The sequence below is a fragment of the Scardinius erythrophthalmus genome (assembly GCF_964197995.2).
Source record: "Scardinius erythrophthalmus genome assembly, chromosome: 4".
In the NCBI taxonomy this organism is placed as follows: Eukaryota; Metazoa; Chordata; class Actinopteri; order Cypriniformes; family Leuciscidae; genus Scardinius; species Scardinius erythrophthalmus.
In genome coordinates, this window is record NC_138224.1 from 54,118,273 (window position 1) to 54,143,608 (window position 25,336).

Below are 25,336 nucleotides of genomic sequence, written 5' to 3' on the forward strand. Positions count from 1 at the left end.
TAGTAAGATTTCTTTCCTATCACAAATTTGATTTCTTAATTTGTTTAAAATATTTAAGTTTAGATATAAATATTTATATTAAATATAAAATATTTAGGTATTTAGTTCTTTTCAATCTTTTATAAAATGAAGATCAAAGTACTTGACTATTCATGATTGAGAACATCACAAATGCTCTGTAGTTTGTTTTATAATTTGTTATATAAGCCAGAAGCTTTTGGAAAAATCTCAGTGGTGTTGAAAGCTTTGGAAATCTGTCTGTAATTCATACATTAAATCATGTATTTCTCTTATCATTTAAATATGTTTTCTGTATGTGAATTTATATTATATTATATTATATTATATTTTGAACGGGACTTTTATTTTGGTGTGGTGACATGACGTCATAAGGCTGCGCCGCTCTCCTGCATATGCGATTCTGCTGGAAAAAAAGGTTTGTGTTTTTAATCATCTAAAGTGTTTAAATCAATACACCCTGTTCAAACACTTATATGGAAAACTGTGAAATAAGTTAATTGTTAATTAATATAACACTGTATTCTATTTAATAGCAGTAATGAGCATTGCTTTTTTTAGTATAGTGCATAAATAGCATTATTTGTGTGAGTAAAGCGCATCCACACGCGACTAACAGAAACAGTGCGTCTCATTTCGCTCCCAATCCTTACTGTGAGCCAGTTCATCATAAACACGCTGTTTGCTCTCTGGAGAGTAATGATAGAGAAAATGATACAGAGGTTTTTTAGGAAAAAAAAAAAAATCAGAGTTAACTTAAATAATTATGGATACTGTATTTATGAATAGGTACTGAATAAAAGAGAACAAACACAACAATCTTTAATGTCAACTTTTGGGAAAAAAAAAAACCTATTGAAAATGTTTGAATGGAAGGTGCAGTCCAATAAATATAAAACCAAATATGAATCAAAACAAAATAATAATTGTATGATCTAGTGTTCTTTTATTAATTTGTAGTTTTGAGTGTTTTTTGTCTAATCAGATCATTTAAAGGGGTCATGACATGAGAAACCAGATTTGCCTTGATCTTTTGGCATATAAAAGGTACGACCTTTGTACCATTTAAAACTTCCTGCAAGTATCATAGCTTAAGACGAATACGAATTATAACATAAGTATTTATTATTTAATCGAGCTCCAAACACGGCTGGTCGTGGATCCTAAGGGTGCTAGCTGACGTCACCTCGCGTTAACTACGCCTGATTTCGGGGCTGAAGAAGTGCCTGTTTACAGTAAGTTATTGATGCGTCCCGTGTTCCTGGCTGTGGAAAAACAGCATGTCTGAATAATACGCTGCCGGAGGATCCAGACGTCAGGGAAAAATGGATTCAGTTTATTTTTTGAGGATGTCCCAGTCACGTCAGTGTTAATTTACGCGTGTGTTCACTACTCTTCACGGATGGCTGTATGATGCTGGCTTAACCAGAACACTTTAGCTCAGAGATCAGGCCGAGCCGACTATTCTGGACCCAACAATGACACCCCAAACTGTGAGTAATGTAAAAACGACTTATTAAAACGTTAATTGCAGTTTGATTCATGATGAACAATCACAGTGTTTTTACTTAGTGTTTTTACTTAGTGTTCTTGCATATTGTTTTCAGAGTCCGTCACGTCCAGGCCCAGTATTGAAAGATGTAGCCTACACACACACACACACACACACACACACACACACACACACACACACACACACACACACACACACACACACACACACACACACACACACACACATTGTAGTGAGGTTCAGTGTATGGAAGGAAGAAGACAGGGTCAGCGTGACTGGGTACGTTTTATTGGAACACAGTCGGAAGTGACCACCCGGAAACCTGACTCTATTATGTAATTTTATAATCATGGGCGTAGATTATGCGGGGGACGTGTCCCCCCCACTTTTTATAAAATTTAAATTCACTCGAGCATCACGACACGCCCATGCTCGCACCCGCGCCCAATCCATTTTTTTTCATAGAGGTCACAATGAGTTCAAAACGGCAAAAAACTCTTCACTCCTTTTTCAAGAAAAAGTCAAGCACTGTAAGTAAGTTGTCATGTGATATCCGAATTGTGTTGCACAATGAAGAATAACTCTGCCTATTTCTCTTGTTGAATAATTAACAAGTTTTGTTGTAAATTGAAAATATTCACTACCCGCACAAACGTGCACTTATTTTCAATCTTTTTCTATTTGTAATGTCTTTTATTTTCACAGATGTTATCAAAGCTCTTCAAATTAGAATAAACATGGTGATTGTTAATGCTGAATTTGTATTTTCATGCATTATTAACAGCCTGCTTGAATCAGGCAGCGTTGTAACATGTGTATATGATGACAAACTTTAAGTTTTCTTGAAAAAGCCTAACCAGAAAGATTGAAGTAGTTTTAAAAGCTTGAAGTTTGAAGGTTTTCAATTGGAAAGTTTTAGTTTAGACAGACAGACAGACATACGTACGATAGATATACGATAGATATACGATAGATAGATAGATAGATAGATAGATAGATAGATAGATAGATAGATAGATAGATAATAAATAGTATTATATTAATAATATTAATAATAAATAGGGAATCACAGATAATGCAAGGATGATTCTGATTTAATTTCATTTAATGTTAAGTGGCGATTGATGTGCGATATAAACTGAACATCTTTCTTTCTTTCTGTTTTATCGTTTTAAAAATAAATAGCATATCAAGCCAATAGCTGGGTTTCAGTCACGTGATTATTATGACGCGCGAAGGCTAGAAAATACGTCTATGGAGGAAACCGCTGCGGAGTGTCCGTATTGTACATTTATCAGATTTTTTTGACCGTCCGTTTACACATTCTTTCAACTCTAACGTTAACCCATATCCGATTCATATGTTTACACTTGCCATACTATCTGAAACATCGCGCATGCTTAAACGGTTAAATACTCTTGCACAGATGGACGGACACAGATATGCTTGATGCTCTGCGATATATGTGAAGTTCGCCAAACATCATCATGATTATGAGGCGAAGGAGGACGAAAAGTGCCATCATTGCACATATGCTTCAGTTATTGTGTGTGAGAGAGATCTCAGGACTGGTGGGAGCATATTGTGTTTAAATATTGGCTTTAACCGCGGAGACATTGCCTAACGTAATGCCTCGCGATCTGCCTGTTTACATGACAGTCGCAGTGGCAAATATCCGATTTATTTCCACATATGACTGAGGCCTGAAACCAATCTCGAAATATCCGAATGCTTGCGTTTTTTTCCCCTGTTTACACTGTCAGAAAACACATCCGATCTGTCTCACATAAGAGCAAAAAATCGGAATTGGATCACATTTCACTGACTGTGTTTATATAGCATTAGGTTGTCATTTACACTGACACAAAAACACGTTGGCTAGCTAACATACCTCCGACGAAGTGATCGTTGCAGACTCAGGCATTAACAGACTCTGCTCCTCCCGACCGCAGACGTAACTTGCGTTAAAAATACACTTTTTACGGCATTGTTCTGTGAGCTTTTTACAATTCTCACCTTTATTAGTGACAGTCTTAGGTACTCTATAAAAACCCTTTCCCTTTTCTCGATTAGAACGATTGGAGCAGCCGTAAACTACACAATACACTGGCATTTTTTCAGACAGCAGATTCAGCTATTTCACTTCCTGCCCTCCATCTGAGTTTCGCGCTCTCGCCATGCAGCAGCGTGACGTCACGTGAAACCAACCTATTAAGCAAAAACCTGTCAACAAAAGTCTGAAAAAAAACTGGTATTACACTTGACAATTTTTCCCCCTCACTTTTGAAATGATGGCTACGCCCCTGTTTATAATATTATTGTCAAGTCAAGTCAAGTTTATTTATATAGTGCTTTTCACAACATAGGTTGTATCAAAGCAGCTTCACAGTAATAAATTAGAACAATATTGTATATTATACTATTATTGTATATTATACAACAGGGCCATTGAATGCTTGAATCTGATTGGTTGACGAACGTTCTCGACTGTGACCACAGGAAATCTCGCAAAATCTCGCGAGACTTCAGAATAAGCATGTCGGATGATATGCAGGTTAGAAATAATGATGATAGTGTTTGGAATGATTTTCACAGAAAATTAACCTTTCATACAGAAATATATTCATTCTTTATTGTCTTTATTTATTCTTTATTGTATTTATTGTCTCTTTAGAAAAAGTTAGCCTATTTAATCCCTCACTGAACCCTTATAACACTCAGCTTCCTGTGTGTGTGTGTGTGTGTGTGTGTGTGTGTGTGTGTGTGTGTGTGTGAGAATGAGAATGATGAATGACCGTCTTACATCATCTCGCTTTCTGATTGGATATTGTTTCGTTTCACGTGATAATCGTGCGCGTGTTTGTCCTCGGGGTTCCCACCACACATCAGGATTTTTGATCGTAAATATTAAACATGTTGAATATTTACGATTCGCGATCGGGGCGGCTCCGACCTTCTTCCGAGCAGGTTCGGACACTCTTAACACACCTCACACCAAGGGAAAATCTGATAAGATAATCTGTTGAACCATCAAGATAATCGGGACATAGCTAGGATTGTCGGAAGGGGGGAAATCGGCCCAAAATCAGCCCGATTATCTTTTGGTGTGTACCCAGCATTACTTATCTACTATATATTAAATGTAACGTGGTTAGTTAGTTAGTTCAGGGAAGAAGGAGGCGGGAACCGGCAAACGTTAAACCACTTAAATACATACGCAAATGACAAAACGAAAGTAAAAGCAGCAGCCCCTCGTGGACGACTACTACACACACACATAAAGTAAAGTCCATGATGCCTGGTCCTCCGCTGTCTTCGTTCCGATCTTTTTATGCGCCCCGTAGCTGATCAGTGAGAAGCTTGAAACCGGTGCGTCGCGCAGGTGACTCATTAACTCTCGCGCTACTGGCCTTGCCCTGCTCTCACGGCTCGTGGACTCGTGCTGCTTGCCACTTTGCCTATTTTGTGTTTTCTATCACAGGAAAAGTAATTGCTGAGATTTTTGTTTCTGAAGTTTTTTTTGGGAGGAATTGACTCGTGGGCCGCATCAAACTGTTTTGCGGGCCGGTCGTTCCAAGAAGTCCTCGCTGCAGTCTGTAGCACGATGACGTAGCTGGATCAGATCCAATACGGAGTGAATGGAGGTGTGTTTTGGCGACGTCATAGACGCATGCGCCGTACCGATCGCTGGGTTATAATGCGCATGCGCTAGTCCTAAGTGACATGTATGCTCAATATTGAATTGAGATGTTCTAACCTATGATTCTAACCTTTGTAGTAGTAGTACTGATAAATAGTAATACGTAATTATTGATGAATAATTATTTACATAAATGTGATTAAGTTATCGTAGTTTCTCTCGACATACATGCAAAATAGTTAATTTTACAACATTTTAAATCACAATTTTAAACCTAAATTTGATGGATTAATAACATGTCGTCACCACAAGTATTTTTTTTAAGGTGTGTATATAGAACATTTTAAAATTAAGCAATTTTATTTTATTCAGGTCATATTTGCTGTTTAGTGGAAGCAAAAATGTTTGTCTCTAATTTTAATCCTAAAGCTACAATACAATATGGTCTGTAAACAACTTAACATACCAGTACACATTCAAGGGAAAAATGCAAAACAATAACAGCATTAAGAATTCTTTAATGGCTTCTTTAATGACTTTCCATATTGATGTACATAAGGTTCCCCTTATTTGCTCTTCAGTGTTTGCAGGACATGTACGTACTTTTAAAAAAGAAAAAAGAAAAGAAGAAAAGAAGAGAAGAATATAATTTAAGTTTAATATCTAAACAGTCAGATCAAGTAGTTGTCACTCAAGTTGTCTCTCAGTTGTCCTTGGGGCTATAGTGATTCCCATCACAGATGAAGCAGTCTGCTGAGCAGTAACCTTCAAAGTCTTTGGTTGAGTAAAACGCTAGAAGGATTCCTATCCTTCCATCTCCAACATAGCCTGGCGGGAAGTCTTTAAATAGGTCCCCACAGCAAAGGCAACTCATCACTTTATATGGCACTCGAAAGACACGTCTCCATCTTCTTTGACCACATTCATGAGGATATATCTCAGGATCTCAGCTGGCATAAATAATAGCATACATTTAACATGTTAAAAATAAAAACATTTGGAATAGGGAAAACTCCCACCTTACTGTATGTCCACCTCATCTGGCTCCTCTAGCACCTCATCAGCTTCCATTTCCAATTCTCCTAAAGAAAGAAATTATTTTCACACCAATACATTAATCATGGACTATATTATGGAAAATGGAACTTGAACATTTTATCATCAGTTGTCAGATTAGTTGTTGCAAACTTATTTTTGTTAAAGTTATACCGGTCTTCATATCTTTGTGCCTTTTTTTGAGTAGCTTCCTTTCAGCATCTGATCTTAAATTAAAAAAAAAAAAAGAAAAAGAAAAACTCAGAAATAAACCCCAAGATGATTTAATATTGTCTAAGGACATTAAGGGAGTGACATTTATTTTGCAACTGAATATCTTTAAGAAGTACAACGCAAAAAGTGGGGAATAATAATAAAGAAGAGGAATTCAGAATATGATAAATGGTAAATGGACTGCATTTACATAGCGCTTTCACAGACCTATGGCCACCAAAGCGCTTTACATAGCCTCTCATTCACCCATTCATACACCGACGGCGGTGTCAGCCATGCAAGGCGCCATCCAGCTCGTCGGGAGCAGCTGGGGTTAGGTGTCTTGCTCATGGACACCTCGACACTTGGTCAGGTGGTACCGGGGATTGAACCACCATCCTTCCAGTTTGTAGACAACCTACATGAACCACTGAGCCAATATGTACATGGATTTATTAATATTACCAGCCCATAAACATAATGAGAAAAAGAAACTTTAAATGGTTCCGACTATAAATAGTCAACGAAGATAAAGAAAAATACAATGAAGTTCACCAAATAAAATGAAGAGCACGAGTGTTGCCCAAATCAAAGAACAAAACAGAACAAAACACCTCTAACTATAACCATGAAATCTAACCTAGCTAAATCAAAGAAAAATCCAAAAAGAAACATCTTCGGCGTGCTAACGCACCCCTTAACTTACCTCCACTAACTAAAAAAACAAAACTACAACTCAAGGCAACACGCCCTAAACTAAAGAACTAATACATAAAAATACGCTACGTGTAGCACGATGTATGTCACGTGACATTCTAGCTTGCTCTTCAATGAACACGAGGACACACAGTCAAAAACCGATCAAAACAAATTAACAACGAATGAGGGACACAGGGCTTCATAATAAATCTCTACGAGGGCGCGCGCGCACATACAGCAAAAGCCCAACCAAAGCCCTTCCTTAAAGACAGCTGGCGTCGTCTTTTAAAGCCAGCTTCCGGCAGAGCGTCATGGAGACGAACGAATCCCAGCAGACTGTCAGGATCCGAGGCCAATCAGAATCTAACAACAAGACACAGATCATGAGCACACAAACATAATCGTAACAATGTACTTCTCAGAAATATACTTAAAATTACACTTCAGTGTACTTGATTTATACTGAGAGAAAAGTCCAGGGCCCGTATTCATAAATATTCTAAGAATCCTCTCAGAAAACTCTTAATTTAGCTTAAAAACTTTTACATAGGAGTCTTAGCTTAAGAGCGATTCGAGGCCGATCTGAGAGCAACTCTGAGCTAGAAAAGGACAAAAACTTTAATCTTAGTGAGGAGGCGGGGCTGACCCTGTTGCTATGTATGACACAATCTTTTGAAGACTGTGATTGGCTGGTTGTCCAAGAAGGAAAAAAAAGAGTGATTTTAAGTATAGGGTCTATTCTAAGCCTTCACTTTGAAATTTCATGTGACTGTGTACATTATACACACTGCTGCATTGTTGCATTTTCCCAGTTGCCAAATATCGTTATGTAGTGATTACTTTCATTTCTGGCGCTATGGCATTTCTGCGCTGTGTCGGAGATGTTAGCGCGTCTCTAAGATCAGTCACAAACATGATCCCTGCACGATCTAATCTATAGCGCCTTATTAACTCACTGTCATCCATTGTCTGCAACACATTTCTTCTCCTTGGTCTTTCTGTCATGTTCTCCTAACAATTTTGACCTTAAGACCTCTTTTAAGGGTTAAGATGCTTACTGAATTACTTTTTTCTTTACTGGGATTTGTTCTTTAATTTTAAGAGTAAACGCCCACATTTCTAAGAATTTTATTAGAATTTTGGCACTAGGAGCTACTCTTTGCATTAAGATTCTTTATGAATATGGGCCCAGGTATATTTGGCCTGTATTTAAACTCAATCTTTTGATCCAGATATACTTAAAAGAATAATCAAGAATTCAAACTATACTTGGCTTGTAGTTGTGTTAACTCTTTTTATTGAGTAGTCAATTAAATAATATACTTTTTTTACATAGTTTTTTCATATACAGTCTTATGAAACTTACATTGTTTGAAAATATTGATTAGAATATTGATATAAAACTGATATGTTTCTAATTCTGCATATCTGAATTTTTGTGTAGGCTAGTCCACTGGTAGTGTATAGCAATTTACTCTAAAGGCCCGTTCACACCAAGCACGATAACTATAAAGATAACGACAAAGATAACTATATACACCAACGAACGATAACGGTCTTTTTATTCTAAGCACGCGTGCGCGCGCCCCATTTTAAATGCGCGAGACCTTTAAATTAGAATGGATTCTGATTGACTGTCAGTGTTTTATCGTTTGACAGCGGAAAAAAAATCGTTCTGAAAGTGATCCAAACGATATCGTTCCTCATATCTTTATCGTTATAGTTGTGGTGTGAACTCTGTTATTCTTTAATATGGAGAACGATTTTTAGAATTATGTCTTTATCGTTATGTTTATAGTTATCGTCCTTGGTGTGAACGGGCCTTAATTCTACTTTTTTGTTTAAAATGTTGCCTTTCTTTATGAAACTTACTGACATTCAAGTGTTGCTTAAAAAGAATGCATGAAACTAATAAAATGTTTTTAAAATTAAAGTACAGTTAAAGGTATTTTTCAAGTGCAAAAATAATAATGTTATATGTTAAGTGCAAAGTATAATGTTATGTTCACTTAAAGAAAATTACTTATACTAGTTTCTTAATTACTTATACTAGTTTCATACTGCAAGAAAGTATACTTGCAGTATGAAACTAGCAGTTTACTGAGAGTACACATCAGTGTGTACTTTCATAAACTAAAAAATGTACTACTTGTATTAAAATAGTAAACTACTAGTATACTTAGCCTATAAGTTCACTTGTAGTACAGATGCATTACAAATTAGAAACCTAGTTGTGTACTTTTACAAATACTAAAAATACTAAAAGTGGGCCAATTTAGTCCCAAGCAGTATTGAAATAGTACACAATTTTACTACAAGTACACATTGATATTAGTATACTTACTACATAAAGTATACTTAAAAAATCCACTTGAAAATTACTTATACTTCATAAAATGAACATGAAGACATGCACTTTTATGATGAAGAGATGCACTTTTATGATGGATAGATGCACTTTTATAATGGATAGATGCACTTTTATAATGGATAGATGCACTTTTATAATGGACAGATGCACTTTTATGATGGACAGATGCACTTTTATAATGGACAGATGCACTTTTATGATGGACAGATGCACTTTTATGATGGACAGATGCACTTTTATGATGGACAGATGCACTTTTATGATGGACAGATGGACTTTTATAATGATAGATGGACTTTTATGATGGATAGATGCACTTTTATGATGGACAGATGCACTTTTATCATGGACAGATGCAGTTTTATGATGTATAGATGCACTTTTATAATGATAGATGGACTTTTATGATGGATAGATGCCGTTTTATGATGTATAGATGCACTTTTATAATGATAGATGGACTTATGATGGATAGATGCACTTTTATGATGGAGAGATGCACTTTTATGATGGAGAGATGCACTTTTATGATGGATAGATGCACTTTTATGATGGACAGATGCACTTTTATAATGGAGAGATGTACTTTTATGATAGAGAGATGTACTTTTATGATGGACAGATGCACTTTTATGATTAACTCTCTCTGACTGACTCTCTTACCAGTGAACTGAACTACCGAACTAGATCTGATTGACACACACTCAGAGATTTAGTTTTGAGTGTTTTTCTTTCTGTTAACTATTCTCCTCTTAAACAGGACAGAGTGTCCAAACACACAGAAAAACTCCTGGTGAAGCGGCTGAGATCCACGTGACACTATTATAAAGATGGCGTTTATTAAAGAGGAGAGTGAAGATGTGAGGATTGAAGAATCATTCAGAGTCAAACAAGAAGTTACTGAGGAACAAACAGGTTAGTTTCATTCTCAAAGTCTTCAATCATTCTATGTCATGCATCTCTACTACACAACTTGTGGCTAAATAAATTACATGTACAAATTAAATTGGGAAAAACAATTAAGAAATAGGATTGGGCTGATCTAAATGCTCAAGGGGTGCATTTCCCAAAAGCATCGTTAGTCAACTATGGTTGCTTATTTCATCGCTTCCAATGTAATGTAGACTTGTCTCAACCAACCAAAAGTCCTCATTTGTGTGGTCTCAATACGATTATTTTACTGCTCCCGATTGCATCAGAGGTCCCACGATCCCGAATCGCAGGGCCGGAGTGGGGCCACTTTTCAGCCCTGGAGTTCATGCCCAAGACCGGCCCACTTTTTCCACGGTGGAATTCCAAATTAGCACTTTTTCCAATTTGGATAAATGAAGCAACAGTTCAGCTGTTACTATTGTGTAGTTTGTATTAATACTATAGTTCAACAAATAATGTAAAGGTTAAATAATAATTCACTTAGACTTTATAAGAAGCAATTGCGACTTTATATCACACAATTCAGACTATATCTCGCAATTCTGTATTTCTGACTTTAAAAAGAAGCAATTGCAACTTTATTTCACGCAGTTCTGACTTTATATCTTGCAATTTCTGACTATAAGAAGCAATCGACTTTAATTCACACAATGCTGACTTTATAACACGCAATTGCGACTTTATATCTAACAATTCTGACCATCTCGCAATGCTGACTTTATAACACGCAATTGCAACTTTATTTCAGGCAATTCTGACTTTATATCTCGCAATTCTGACTTTATAAAACGCAATTGAGACTTAATATCACGCAATTCTGACCATCTCGCAATGCTGACTTTATAACACGCAATTGCAACTTTATTTCAGGCAATTCTGACTTTATATCCCGCAATTCTGACTTTATAACACGCAACTGAGACTTTATTTCACGCAATTCTGATGTATTCCGAAATGTAAACTCGCAATTGTCAGATAAAAAGTCGCAATTATCTTTTAAAATGTTTTATTCTGTGGCGGAAATAAGCTTCCATACCTCCTGGCCTCTTCCTCCCATCCATCCTCCCTGACGCGTACCGTTACGGTAGGGCCGGCCAGGCGCGGTAGGCGCCGGCGATGCCGCGGGCCCGCGGCTGCAGTAGCCTACCTAAAACGTTTTGGAAAAGACTGGCTGTGGACCCAACCAACTCTACAGTAGGGGAGGGGAGAACTCCCTCACATGGTACAACCCATACAGAGGCTGCGCGCTGCAGTGTCAGAAGGCGGAACGTGTAATGTTACTAACGTGACATTGAAATGTGAAACAAAAAAAAAAAAAAAATCCTCGACCGGCCCAAAAGTGAAGCGGCCCACCGGGAATTCTCCCGATTCTCCCGATTACCCAATCCGGGCCTGCCGAATCGTAAATATCACTCGTTTGATATTTCGACTGTTGATCGGGCTGCCTCTAACGTTATATCCCCAATATCCACTTGGAGCGAGTGAGCATCACCTACCAGATGTTGTGTGCTTCTATAGCTGAAACTTGGCAGCCACAAACATGTCACAATAATGGAGTATTAAGGAAGAAGATCGCCTATGTTCTTTTTCTCCTTTTGTTTTTCGCTGCAAAACTGAACACATGCCTGGAGAACCAGCTGACAACGTTGATTGTCCTCCATTTGATCAAACTAACTTCTAACATCAAATAGCACAGAAACATACAGAGAGTCTTATTGATTAACCTTGTTAACCTTAACGAGTGCGGCAGCGGTATGCTTTGTGGCACGGAGAGCCAAATGGTAGGCCTGCAACACAGCCGTAGTTACATAGCCACAGCCATATATATATATATATATATATATATATATATATATATATATATATATATATATATATATATATATATATAAGAGAGTTAGAGGCTAAGAGAGCTGATCTTGTGATCATTGATTTTTAAAGCGTGAAGATGTGTGTGTGAGCCAATAAGAAGTGTTTTCCTTTGGAGGGAATTTCTTTACGACCCTTTGTTCAAGCAGGCCTTTGAACATGTAGTTTGATTGGATGTTTAACACAAGAATCTTCAAGATTCTTTATAATACTAATGCGTCACAAAGTTAGCAGAATGTAATGTAAATTAACAAATGGGGGATGAAGATTGGAGTTTATAGATACTAAACATGCCACCCATATGATTTTGGTTAACCATAGTATGCAAAGTCTGAAACATTAACCCAAAAGAGTTTAAAAGAATTCAAAGGCCAAACCACATAAAAGGAAAATCATGAGATGGGAAAATTAGTGTTTATATAAGTCTCAAGTGGTTAGATATAGAATATATAAGATTAAAAGGGTTTGTTTCTTCTTCTCAGCAAGAATTAAGTGAGCGTCACTGCCCTCTGCAAATTCCTTTTGGGGTCGTAAAACTCTTCTCAGTCTCAGTGTGTCCTGTGACAGGACTCCGGGTTCTGCCAGTGTGTTAGCTTCACTTGAGATGTTAGTTTTGGGGGAAGTTTCATAGACCTCAGACAATGCAAGAGATAACTCGCCATCGTCCTCCAGGAGCGCCCGCATCAGCCCCTGAAGATTGAGAGATATTCATACCTTCCTAAAATTTGTCTGCGAGCTCCATCTGCAAGCCCCATGATTTCGATGTCCTACTCACCTCAGCTGGTCCCGAATACAAACCACAAATGATTGTCCGAATTCCCTCAAGAAAAGGGACAAACAAGGGCGGAGTTTCTCCATAGAATATACATAAATATCAAGCTAAAGTAAAGCATCACACATGACAAATAAATGGGCCTGTTTTTATTAGCCTAATAAAAGTCTGATAACTGCCAGCTTGTAAGTATTTGGGATGTGTCCTAAAGAAAGCAAAAAAATGTACGATATTGATTAGAGGGTCTGAGATTACAGGTTACACCATTTTCAGTTGTTGAGTGGTTTTAGGATTCAGCATACATGTTGTTGGATTTGATGTTTTACAAGTCTAAATGTTTTCATGTCTTTGTGCCATTAAACTGGTGTTAACTTGGTTTTGTTTCTGTTCACCCTAGACCTGATGGGACTGAAAGAGGAGAGTCAAGAACTGAATGAAATGGAAGAGAAAAATCATGATTTCATGACTGGGGAGGCATCTTTTAGTTGCTCACAGACTCATAAAGAAGAATTTAGAAACCTTAAAGTCCAGATGAGCGTTTACACTGAAGAGAGCCCTTTGACCTGCCAAGACTTGGAAGTCCATCCTGGAGAGAAGCCGTTCATATGCCCTCAGTGTGGAAAGAGGTTTACACAGAGAAGAATCCTTACTACCCACTTGAGAATTCACACTGGAGAGAAGCCTTTTGTATGCCCTCAGTGTGGGAAGAGCTTCACACAAAGCAGTCATCTGAAGACTCACTTGAAAATCCACACTGGAGAGAAGCCATTCATATGCCCTCAGTGTGGAAAGAGGTTTACACAGAGAAGAATCCTTACTACCCACTTGAGAGTTCACACTGGAGAGAAGCCTTTCGTATGCCCTCAATGTGGAAAGAGGTTTACAGATAAAAAAACCCTTAATACCCACTTGAGAGTTCACAGTGGAGAGAAGCCTTTCGTATGCCCTCAGTGTGGGAAGAGCTTCTCACAAAGCAGTCATCTGAAGACTCACATGAAAATCCACACTGGAGAGAAGCCTTACGCCTGCTCTCTGTGTGGGAATCATTTCTCACTAAAAGGACACCTCAAGAATCACATGAGAATTCACACTGGAGAGAAGCCGTACGCCTGTTCTCTGTGTGGGAATCATTTTTCACTAAAAGCACATCTCAAGAATCACATGAGAATCCACACTGGAGAGAAGCCTTACGCCTGCTCTCTGTGTGGGAATCGTTTCTCACTAAAAACACATCTCAAGAATCACATGAGAATTCACACTGGAGAGAAGCCTTTTGCTTGTGATCAGTGTGGAAAAAGTTATAGATATAAATTACACCTTGATCTTCACATGAGGAATCACTCAGGAGAGAAATGTTTAATATGTCAAGACTGTGGAAAGAGTTTCATATATAGAGCAAACTTTAAGACTCACATGAGAGTTCACACTGGAGAAAAGCCGTACTCCTGCCATGAGTGTGGAAAGAGCTTCACGATTAAAGGAAACCTAAAGATTCACATGAGAGTTCACACTGGAGAGAAGCCTTACAAGTGTCTTCAGTGTGAGAAGAGTTTCTCATTTCACTCAAACCTCAGACAGCATTTGCAAACTCATTCTGGAAAGAAATGGCCATTTTTCTCAGTGTGACAAGAAGTTGAAAAGGAGGAATTTTAGCAATCATCTGCACATTCCCTCTGGAGAAAAACAATTAAATGGTGATCAGTGTAATAAAATCATCACACTTAGAAATACAAATGAAAAAAGTCATGTAAATGTGAGACCTTCTGTGTTCTTTGTATCTTAGTACCCTTTATAAAACAAGGTTATTCAAGTGTGCTATTAGTATACTACTTTCAAACCCAAAATAAGTATGTGTATGCTTTAATTAGGAAGTCTACACATGCAGAGAAGAAAAGCAGGAACAATCAAAGGAAGCATTGCTTATACACATGTAATTTAATGGGCTCATCAGTTATTAAACAGCATATAAATCTAAAACTGCAGAACGTCACCGAATGAAATGGTGACCCTCCCCCCATGAAGAGGAAATGACTGTAAAACCTTGAGGGTGATCAATGTTTTGATTATCAATCTGAATGTAGTCTTGGAAAAGATTTCTTTTAAGCTTTTAGTTCAAAATGTTTTTTTTTTATTTTTTTTATGAAACTTACCCACATTCAAGTGGTGATTAAAAAAGAATGTATGACATTAGAATATTTTTTGTTGTTGTTTAAAAGCTGAGGTTCTGTTCTTTCTTTTATAAACAACATGTTCTTACATTCATACAACAAAATATTCTAGGAACCATGAAATTGTGCAGATTATCAAAAATGCTGCCGCTGGCTGGCAATGAAAGGCTGACCAGGTTTGTGAGCCATCCATATCATCCCTTATGAATGTCTCTCGGGGGTCTGGGTGCACACCGGACGAGAAGCGCAGGCTGAACATTGAAGGTTGACATGTTCATGTTTGATCGACTGGTGTCGATTATACTGTATATCAAGCTCAATGATGACTCCACTACAGGACCTTGGACGATTGAGAGTGCTGCTTTCACCACTTGGTTGAGGCCTGGATACCTCCCTGTTTTCATCACCACTCCACCACATTTCTCCCTGCTTGCAAGTGGCCAGACCGGGATCCACATTGTACTTGTTGGATGTACATAACCTCAGTAGACTTCAGGTGTTCCTCCACACCACCCTTCTCCAGATCTTCATGGTAGTAGCTCACCAGCAGTCTTGTTGCTGTTACTGGTGGGCTCATCGAAGTTACTAGAAAATGATCTCTTCCTCAGGTTGTTAAACATTCTCTCTGAAAAGGTCGTTCACAAGCCAAAGATTATCTTGTATGTTGCAGTTGTGTGTGATTAATTAAATGAATTACCTATTATCACTGTAAAGCTGCTTTGAAACAGTTTGTATTGTTAAAAACGCTATATAAATGAAGGTTTTATATACCATACCATACCATCTTCTTCCACTTCTTCTTTCTTGTCCGGAGCCAGGTCCTGGGGGCAGCAGTCTAAGCAGAGATGCCCAGACTCCCCTCTCCCTAGACCAGGGTCCACCAATCTCGGTCCTGGAGGGCCGCTGTCCTGCAGAGTTTAGCTCCAACCCCAATTAAACACACCTGAACCAGCTAATCAAGGTCTCACTAGGTATACTAGAAACTTTCAAACAGGTGTGTTGGAGCTGGTTGGAGCTAAACTCTGCAGGACAGCGGCCCTCCAGGACCGAGATTGGTGAACCCTGCCCTAGACACTTCCTCCAGCTCTTCCGGGGGGACACTGGGAGGGAGACATAGTTCCTCCAGCGTGTCCTAGGTCTTCCCCGGGTCCTCCTCCTGGTGGGACGCGCCCAGAACACCTTCCCGGTAAGGCGTCCAGGAGGCATCCGGAACAGATGCCCGAGTCACCTCATCTGGCCCCTCTCGATGTGGAGGAGCAGCGGCTCTACTCTGAGCTCCTCCCGAGTGGCCGAGCTTCTCTGGTGACTGAGAAGGCCATCCTAGGACGTTCCAGGATCTTTTACTAAACCAAGCTTTGGTTGACTTGGAGGTGTGCTTGGGATCATTGTCTTGCTGGAAAGTCCAATGATCACCCATGTTTAATTTGTCAACAGAAGGCATCACATTCCTCTTTAAAATGGCCTGGTATTTCTGGGAATCCATGATGTCAAGTATAAGATCAATATTGCCAGTTCCTGTCGCAGAAAAATAGCCCGACGTCATTAATGACCCACCTCCATGCTTGACCGTGGGGATGATATTCTTCTAGTCAAAAGCCTGGCCTTTCGCATGCCAGACATACCACTGGTCCAAACAGTTCCAGTTTGGTTTGGTCAGTCAAGTCAAGTCAAGTCAACTTTATTTATATAGCGCTTTTCACAATACAGATTGTATCAAAGCAGCTTTACAGTATTAAATTAAAATAGTATATCAGTGCCTGTCTCTAGTGTAAAACGTCCACGCTTGGTAATGCTGATCAATAGTATTGTTTATTGATTAATTAAATTAAGTATCCCCAACTGAGCAAGCCAAAGGCAACAGTGGCAAGGAACCGAAAAACTCCATCAGGTGATAATGGAGAAAAAAAAAAAAACCTTGGGAGAACCCAGGCTCAGTCGGGGGCCAGTTCTCCTCTGGCGTTTATGAACTAGAGACCGGATTAAACTGTAAGATTAAAAATATTATATAAATGCCTGGCTGAAGAGATGCGTCTTTAATCTAGTTTTAAACTGGGAGAGCGAGTCTGAGCAACAAACAGTATCAGGAAGGCTATTCCAGAGTTTTGGAGCGAAATGTGAAAATGCTCTCCCTCCTTTGGTGGATCTGGATATCCTAGGTATGACCAAAAGCCTTGAATTTAGTGATCTTAACCTTCTGGGGACCAAAAACGCGTTTTTTTTTTTTTTTTTTTAGCAATGAAAATAAACACAAAATGCTCTGTTAATTTTGATCTTTCATTTTCGTGTAATACATCAATCGATCCTTTTCAGTTTCTATTTTTTTTCTGTATACTCACAATACAAATAAAGTGTTTTGCTTTTTGACAAATAAAGAAAAATTAACATGATGCGATTTCTGCCTTCTCTCTGTCAGTAAACTCCCATTTGAAACGCGTTCGAAAATGATCTATAACTCCACGAAAATTCAGTCAAACAGGCAAACAGACCCACGGGCATAAAGCTTGAGATCGCATCTTTTAAATTAAGTAATTTATATAAAAAACAAATATTCTCAGCTTCTGTAATCTGTATAAAAAGAGAGCGACTCCTGTCGAGCTCATTACGAGCTAATTCAAAGTAATGTGACCACTCCCCGGAGAGCGCGTGCTATTCAAACGCAAATTCTGAGAACTATTTCAGAGCTGTGAAACGCCCACATCAGCTGTAAACAAAGCGCGTCGCGACTCCTCGCGAGTGAGACATTATAGCCTACATTATGGAGAAAAGATTCCTCAGAACAGTGCTGATGAGGAGCAATATCTCTGAAATGAGGAGCAGATTCCGCTGAGGAGTGAGGTAGGCTGTTTTCTTTTCTCACGTGTGGAATAACGTTGTGGAATAACGTTAGTGTAGGCCTATGTAAACCGCAAAAAGATGAATCGCATTTCTATAATATGACTCGCCTTTCTGTGAGATTAATGAAGGGGACATATTTGTAAAGACTGTTTAGCCTAAATATGAATCGCGCGTCTGTGTGTGAAAGAATAAACTGCTTTGCTATAGCCTACTGAGATGAGTAAAAATCGACTGGAATATGTTGAAATAAAATGTAATTGTATAAGCAACGTATTAAACTGCAAAAAAAAAAAAATATTTTTGTCAAAAATAAATTCATAGACTAAGATGTTAGATGTTCCAATGTTGGCTATATTCAAACTAATGAATACATATGATAAAATGTAGGCCTATAATCTTTTTTTTTTTTTTTTTTTTTACAAAGAAAGAGTACACTTGAAATATTGTTGAAATTGTAATTATTGTTGTAATTGTAACATTTTTAATAAAATAGCAAAACATATTTACAAGAGAGATGTAAGCGAAATCTTAAATGGTCAATATAAGTCTTCTAAATATATCTTTTGTCCTTGCATTGTGGCTCAGTCAGTGTCACACCTGAATGAATGGCTCATTATGCAGAGTCATTATGCAGAGTGGGTGGGACATTGAAATCTAAGGTGTAAACTACTCCTCCCCCTCGCATATTGGCTTTCCAAGCAAAACCTGTTTTACACCATTTAAATCAATGTATTTTTTTTGTGAATGATAAAGCAAGACTATTTTTACATAATTTTGAAGCTAGAACTCAAAGGGACAACATCCATTAGTCAAAAGTCTTGTGGACAAATATTTAATATGTGTTTTGTGGTCTTAATTCAGCAACTTTCATTTTAATTTTTTCCAATAACCCCGCATAAACATTATTCTCTTAAAAATACAAACATCTACATACACGTTGCTCGCATATTATGGTAGCCCTGTTTGTGCTATATAGAGTGAATTTACACCTTTGCCATTAACATGTTTATAAATAACTGAAAAAAGCACAAATGTCAAGGCATGTCAGAACATCTCAAGGACCCCAAAAACAGCTTGGTCCCCAGAGGGTTAAAGAGCGCAATGGATTATAGGGCAATAGAAGATCCGTTAAATAAACTGGAGCTAAGCCGTTTAGGGCTTTTTAAGTCAGTAGCAATACCTTGTAATTAATACGGAACTTTATAGATAACCAATGTAGTGATGATAAAATTGGTGTTATATGGTCAAATTTTCTTGATCTAGTAAGAACTCTAGCGGCGGCATTTTGGACTAACTGTAGCTTGTTTATTGAGGATGCAGGACAACCAGCTAATAACGCATTACAGTAATCTAGTCTCGAGGTCATGAACGCATGAACTAACTTTTCTGCATCAGAAACAGATAGCATATTATGTAGCTTAGCAATGTTTCTAAGGTGGAAAAAGGCTGTTTTTGTAACATATGAAATATGATTTTCAAAAGACAGGTTGCAGTCTAGTATAACACCCAGGTCTTTTACTGTAGAGGATAAAGTAACAGGACATCCTACTATGTTAAATTGTATTGTGAGAGGTTTTGTGGGCGGTTTTTTGAACCGATAAGTAGTACCTCTGTCTTGTCTGGATTTAATAAAAGAAAATTACGCGTCATCCAATCTTTTATATCTTTAACACACTCTGTCAATTTGGAATATTTAGCGTTTTTACAAGTTACCATGTAATGGTCAGTTATATCACTTTGTGGAATGATATCTATATCGGTTGGATCGGTTCCATGTGATATAATTAAATCGAGTGTATGATTAAAACGATGAGTTGGTCTGGTAACGTTTTGCTTAACCCCAAAGGAGTTTAATAAATCTATAAACGCAGCCCCTAATGCATCGTTTTGATTATCTACGTGTATGTTAAAATCTCCAACAATTAATGCTTTATCGACATTGACTAATAGGTCTGAGAGAAAATCTGCAAACTCTTTTAGGAAATCAGCGTAAGGCCCTGGTGGTCTATATACGGTAGCCAAGGCTAGAGATAATAGGGATGTTTTTCTAGCATCTAAGAGCGTAACATTTAGTACAAGTACTTCAAATGAAATAAACTTATAACCCGTTTTCTGAGTAACACTAAGAAAATCTCTATAGATTGTTGCAATACCGCCGCCACGACCAATCAGACGGGGCTCATGCTTATAGGAGTATCCAGATGGAGTAGACTCATTTAGACCGAAATAATCATTTGGTTTAAGCCAGGTTTCAGTAAGGCAAAGTACATCGATGCTATTATCTGTGACTATTTCATTTACAATAACTGCCTTAGGTGTGAGTGATCTAATGTTTAGAAGACCTAGCTTTAGAAATTGTTTTTGTTTACTAATAGCAACATTTTCTGTTTTAATAACAATTAGATTTTTCCTAGATCCTGCAGTAGATTTATTATTTGATCGCACTAAACGAGGAATAGACACAACTTCTATGCAATGTTCTACACTAGTATTTATATCAGTTAAATTGGTGCAGCAGAGACTATGATTTGGACTTTTGGTTACTAGTCAAAAGGTATTTAACATTTTGGAGATGTTATCCGACAGAAGATCCGCTCCGAATCTGCTTGGGTGTAAGCCATCAGCACGGTAAAGCCTAGGACGCTCCCAAAACAGATTCCAATTATTTACAAAGAGCAGTTTCTGCTCAGTGCACCATGACGTTAACCATTCATTTAGTTCAAATAATCTACTAAACTTGTCATGTCCTAGACACGGTACGTGGGAAGCGGTCCTGACACAATGATTGTTATATCAGGCGATGTGCTGCGTACCGTATCGATCAGATTCCTGAAGTCTTTCTTCAGAACTTCCGTCTGGCGCAGCCTGATGTCGTTCACTCCCGAGTGCAAGACCACAGTTCCGACACGCTCGCTATCGTTCAGAATCTCGGGAACGTGAGCAGCGATTTTCAGAAACCCGAGCACCAGGAAAGCAGTGACTATGCACCTTACTTTTACCTGATGCAGCGTGGACGTGCCGAACGATGGAATCGCCGATGATCACAGCATCGCGTTCTGTTTCGCGAAGAGGGGAGAAGCGGTTTTGTGTGGATAACTCGAAAACCGGGAGGGTCGGAGAGGGTCTTGGTCTAGACCTGACTCGCGTCTTCCGCTGCGGAAATATCCAGGCTTCGTGGTGGCGTGTTGGAGCCGGAGTGAACGAGACCATGGCTGATCGCGACCTCGGTGCTCGGGACCGATGCTGAGTAACGCACGGAGTAGACGAGGTCGGAGTCAGCGGGTTAGTAACGTTAATCTCTTCTGTGCATCGGCGCTAATGTTTCAAGAGCTAACCGCCGGTCTATCAGTTCGGCTTGTCTCACTAAAAGGTCGTGGATCTGTTTCTCAACAGCTTCCAGCTCAGACTGCACCGCGTGCAGCTCAAATGTGTCCTCACCTGCACCAAAAGGTAGACTACTTACATCTGATATATGTATATATGTAGAGTAGATGCACGATAGGCGAAAAATGTTTGTGAGTGTTGAGAAGACGCGTTCAGCCGTGATCCACGGACGTAATCTATAGGAGTATCCAGCATTGGATCACTAATAGGCTTGAGACGCGTCTGCTCAACAGTCCGCGTTGTAACTATGTGGTTTGAGCAGTAGTGCTTCTCAGTGAGGAAAAGTAGAAAATGTTCGTTGTAAGTGAGTTTAAAGAGTAAAAATCAAGAATTATAAATCAAATCGATGGAGCTCCAAAGACAACAACGCATTCAGACGGGACGCATGCGATTTCGACAACAGGAAGAGTCCTGTTGATGAGAGTCATTAATGAAAGACAATCAATGAAAGTTATTTAGATGCAAATTAAGGCTATGTCTGGTTAAACAGTTATTGTGTGATTTCGTTTATTGTGCTTTGTCAACTTGAAGCATGAATTTGAGAAAGACATTTTTTGGAAGAAAATGCACCACATACTTTTGTCAATGATATATAGCTAAAAGATTGTAAAAGCTTTCAGTCCACCCTGCCTAATTGTAGTTGAAAAGTCAAATTAAGCTTGATTAATGATATACTGTGACTGATCAAATAAACTACAGCATCGAGAATATAACTCCCATGTGTTTTGCAGCATTTACATTTTTAGTCATAGAGTGTTATGCGAAAAAACACACATAAGAAATTATTGCTGACAGCACTTTTATTTTCAGAGACAGTTTTTTCTTTCACACAAAAACACAAGACGTAGATAGTCGTGTCTCCTTCATTGCGTATTTTTATATTTTGAATATATCCCTCCACTGCATACTGTAACCCCTTTTGCCTCGTTCTGGAGGATGATCACGGAGGTATTGCTCCAAAAAAGTTCACTGACACGCACGGGTATACCTTTTCCCGTCATGGCAATCTATCGCGCTGGTCGTGTTTGACCATTTGTTTGTCGGACGTAGCAACAGTAACTAAGGGGGAGGGGGGGGGCTTGGCGAAAGGCTTATAGAACGTCTGTTTGGATGAAACGGGACAAAACGGACAGGATACTTAAGATGCCACCCTTAAGATTACGTGAGACAAGACAGGTGCATGCCGATGATAACATTGCTATTATCAAATTTTATTTTGACACGATAAAGTCGCACTGCAAACGATGCTTTGCTGCACTTACTTTTTGCGCCGACCAGATGGGACGACAACTCCATCAGCAGCGGTGGAGGTGGAAGGACCGGCAGATGAAGGAGGAGTTTCTTCGCTGAGGTCCGGCTGGTTCCTGACGATGAAGCCCAGGCGAAGAAGCTCCTTCACCATCGCCAGCTGGCAACCTCTGTCCGGCAGTAGCCCACACAGATGGTTGAAATCCCAAACGCTAGAATTACGTGCCCAGTCTCTGGCGGAAACCTGGGCATTGTCCTCCTCAGCAGCCCTTTCAGCGGGTGTGCCGTCACGCAGACACCCACTGGCCAGATGCTCACCTATGTCGTCCTACTTTATTGTTCGTTTGACAAAGAAAGAGGAATTTGTCCAAAATTGTATGTATTTGAATTTAGCCTTTACCCTCTGCTGAAGCTTGCGTTTTGCTCCATCAGCTCTAACTTCTTCTGCTGCTGCTTCAGTTCCTCCCTCATATGTAGCCAATCCTGGTAAATCTTAGACTGCAGGAGAGAACAAAAACAGTCAGAGGTGTTGAGAATCTCAGAGGACGTCACAGTGATGTCAGAAAATGTATTTTTGGCTCATGTGGATGAAAGACTCCCAGAATGCACTTGCTTCGCTGCCCTAGGAGGCCACTCCCAAGCCACGCCTACCAGTTAGAGCAGTTAAACAACAAGACGAGGCTACTAGTGAGTCTCCGTCACAACAAGTCTGCCCGGGTTTTTGAGATTGCACAAAATGTCCGGGATTCATCTTTTGCGTTCTACAGTCGCCATTCATCATGTTTACTGTGGCGAGCAGGACGAGGCTGAGGGCCGCAGGAGAACGGCGCGAGGCCGGTGGCGTGATTACACCTGTGAGACGCACCGGTCTCGTTTCTCTCACGGAGGAGCGGGAATATAACGGAGACGTGTATCGCAGCAGACGCTCAATTCACCTCATTCGGGCCGCAGGACCTCCAGATGCGCGTTGACTTAACTCTTTACATTGACTTAACATGAAAATCACTTGCGCCAGACGCTCTATTCGCGTTTGGTGTGAACGCCACTCTCTGTCACACAAGGTCATGTCGTGATTTGTTTTATGTAAAGTGGACAATGGTTCTACATTTTATGGGTTGACACTTTACTGAATGCCAATGTATTTTTGGCATTATATTATTCTAATATTAATTTAATTACTTATATAGCCTACAGCAGCGGTTTTCAATAGGTGAGGCGCGCCTCCCCTGGGGGGCGCCAAAGAGCCACAGGGGAGGCGCAAGACGCAAAGAAAAAATAACTGTATGCAGCTCTATTGATATCGGTAATTGTGTGTGCGACGCGCACGCGAGTGTTGGCTTTAAAATGCGTCGCTTCCTTGTCCCAAGTCGAGGATCCGGAGCCCGGGAAGTCACCTGTGTGAGTAAAAAAAACGATCCGTGGCGACGGTTTTGCAATCTGTCCGCTCAGTTTATAAACAGTACTCACGAATTCTCAAACTGTTCCCTCAGATTAATAAACCGTTCCCACGAGTTTCTAATCCGCGCTCTCATACTTGTTAACCGTGCCTTCAGTTTTTGCAATCTGCACCCACAAATTCATAAACCATGCCCACGCTTTCGCAATCCGTTCCCACGTAGTATTGCATTAGTTCATAATGCGGTGAATTCCCGTTCCCAATTACTTCACAATCTCATTATAGAGAGACGCGCATCACGAGCTATGCACTGCCGCGTCTCGCGCTCGTCATGCAGCCAGATTCAGTATCAGTGCACTTTATGAACCATGGCGTTAACTTGAACTGCATTTCTGTCAGTGCGTGACTACAGCTCATTAATAAACTATATACAGCTTGTTTTTTTATTGATCCATTTCATACAATCCGTCTTCATTTGGCAAGTGCACTTGCGTGCACTTCAGCATTACAATGTGAGTAAATGTAGCCGTGTAAAATGTAAGGGATGATGCCACCCTTATAGAACAATGTGCATTTACGTTTAAATTGTAACATATTTAATAGCATGGAATTACAGTGTAATTAGTGTTAGCTTACTATCTAAGGCTTCTTTAGTGCATTAGGTGAGGTAATCTGATAATATTAGTGATTCTCATTTATCAAAACACTAAAACTGGTACCGTTTTGGAGAGAAATTGGGTATTTTTTTAATCTCTCTATTAACCCATCTCATGGTGTGTGATGCTGAACTATGAGTTTCTAAAGGTTTTTGAATTTTTGAATTTCACAGTTATGAATATTGATATTTTATGTGCAACAATAGCATGCTCAGGCTCAGTGGCCTTTCGCCTAATTTTAAATGTTTTTTTTGTTTGTTTTTTTTGTTTTTTAAATACTGTAATATGATTTAAATGGTGATACTGATTTGATGCATTTTAAAAAGATGGATGATTGATATTCTTCAATCTTTCTGACAAAGAACAAAATATAATGTGAATTACAGTAAGTGCTATTTTTTTTAATTTATAAATTGTAGTGCACAGTGTTTATTATAAGGGGGTAGAATTCGCTGCTCAGTACTCACTACTCACTACTCATGAGTACTTTTAAATAAGCTACTTTTTTACTCTTAAGTAGTTTTTTGGACAAGTACTTTTTACTCTACTCACACTACATTTTTTGGAATGTAATGGTACTTTTATT

General features: G+C 39.0%; 1 protein-coding gene across 1 annotated transcript; it reads left to right on the forward strand.

The window, feature by feature from the left end:
* The first annotated feature begins 363 nt into the window (after positions 1-363).
* Positions 364-16,005, forward strand: LOC308689366 (uncharacterized protein). The gene is made up of 3 exons (XM_081363014.1): positions 364-436; positions 10,250-10,404; positions 13,461-16,005. Exons 2-3 carry the CDS (start codon positions 10,320-10,322, stop codon positions 14,687-14,689), a joined length of 1,314 nt encoding a protein of 437 aa, XP_081219140.1. The 5' UTR covers positions 364-436; positions 10,250-10,319; the 3' UTR covers positions 14,690-16,005.
* The last annotated feature ends 9,331 nt before the right edge of the window (positions 16,006-25,336 follow it).

What these genes read in the sequence shown, in the direction of transcription:
- LOC308689366 (XM_081363014.1), top strand. Translation starts at nt 10,320, where the DNA reads ATGGCGTTTATTAAAGAGGAGAGTGAAGATGTGAGGATTGAAGAATCA. An exon ending in AGTTACTGAGGAACAAACAG is followed by an intron (nt 10,405 to 13,460) that starts GTTAGTTTCATT and finishes TGTTCACCCTAG; the next exon opens with ACCTGATGGGACTGAAAGAG.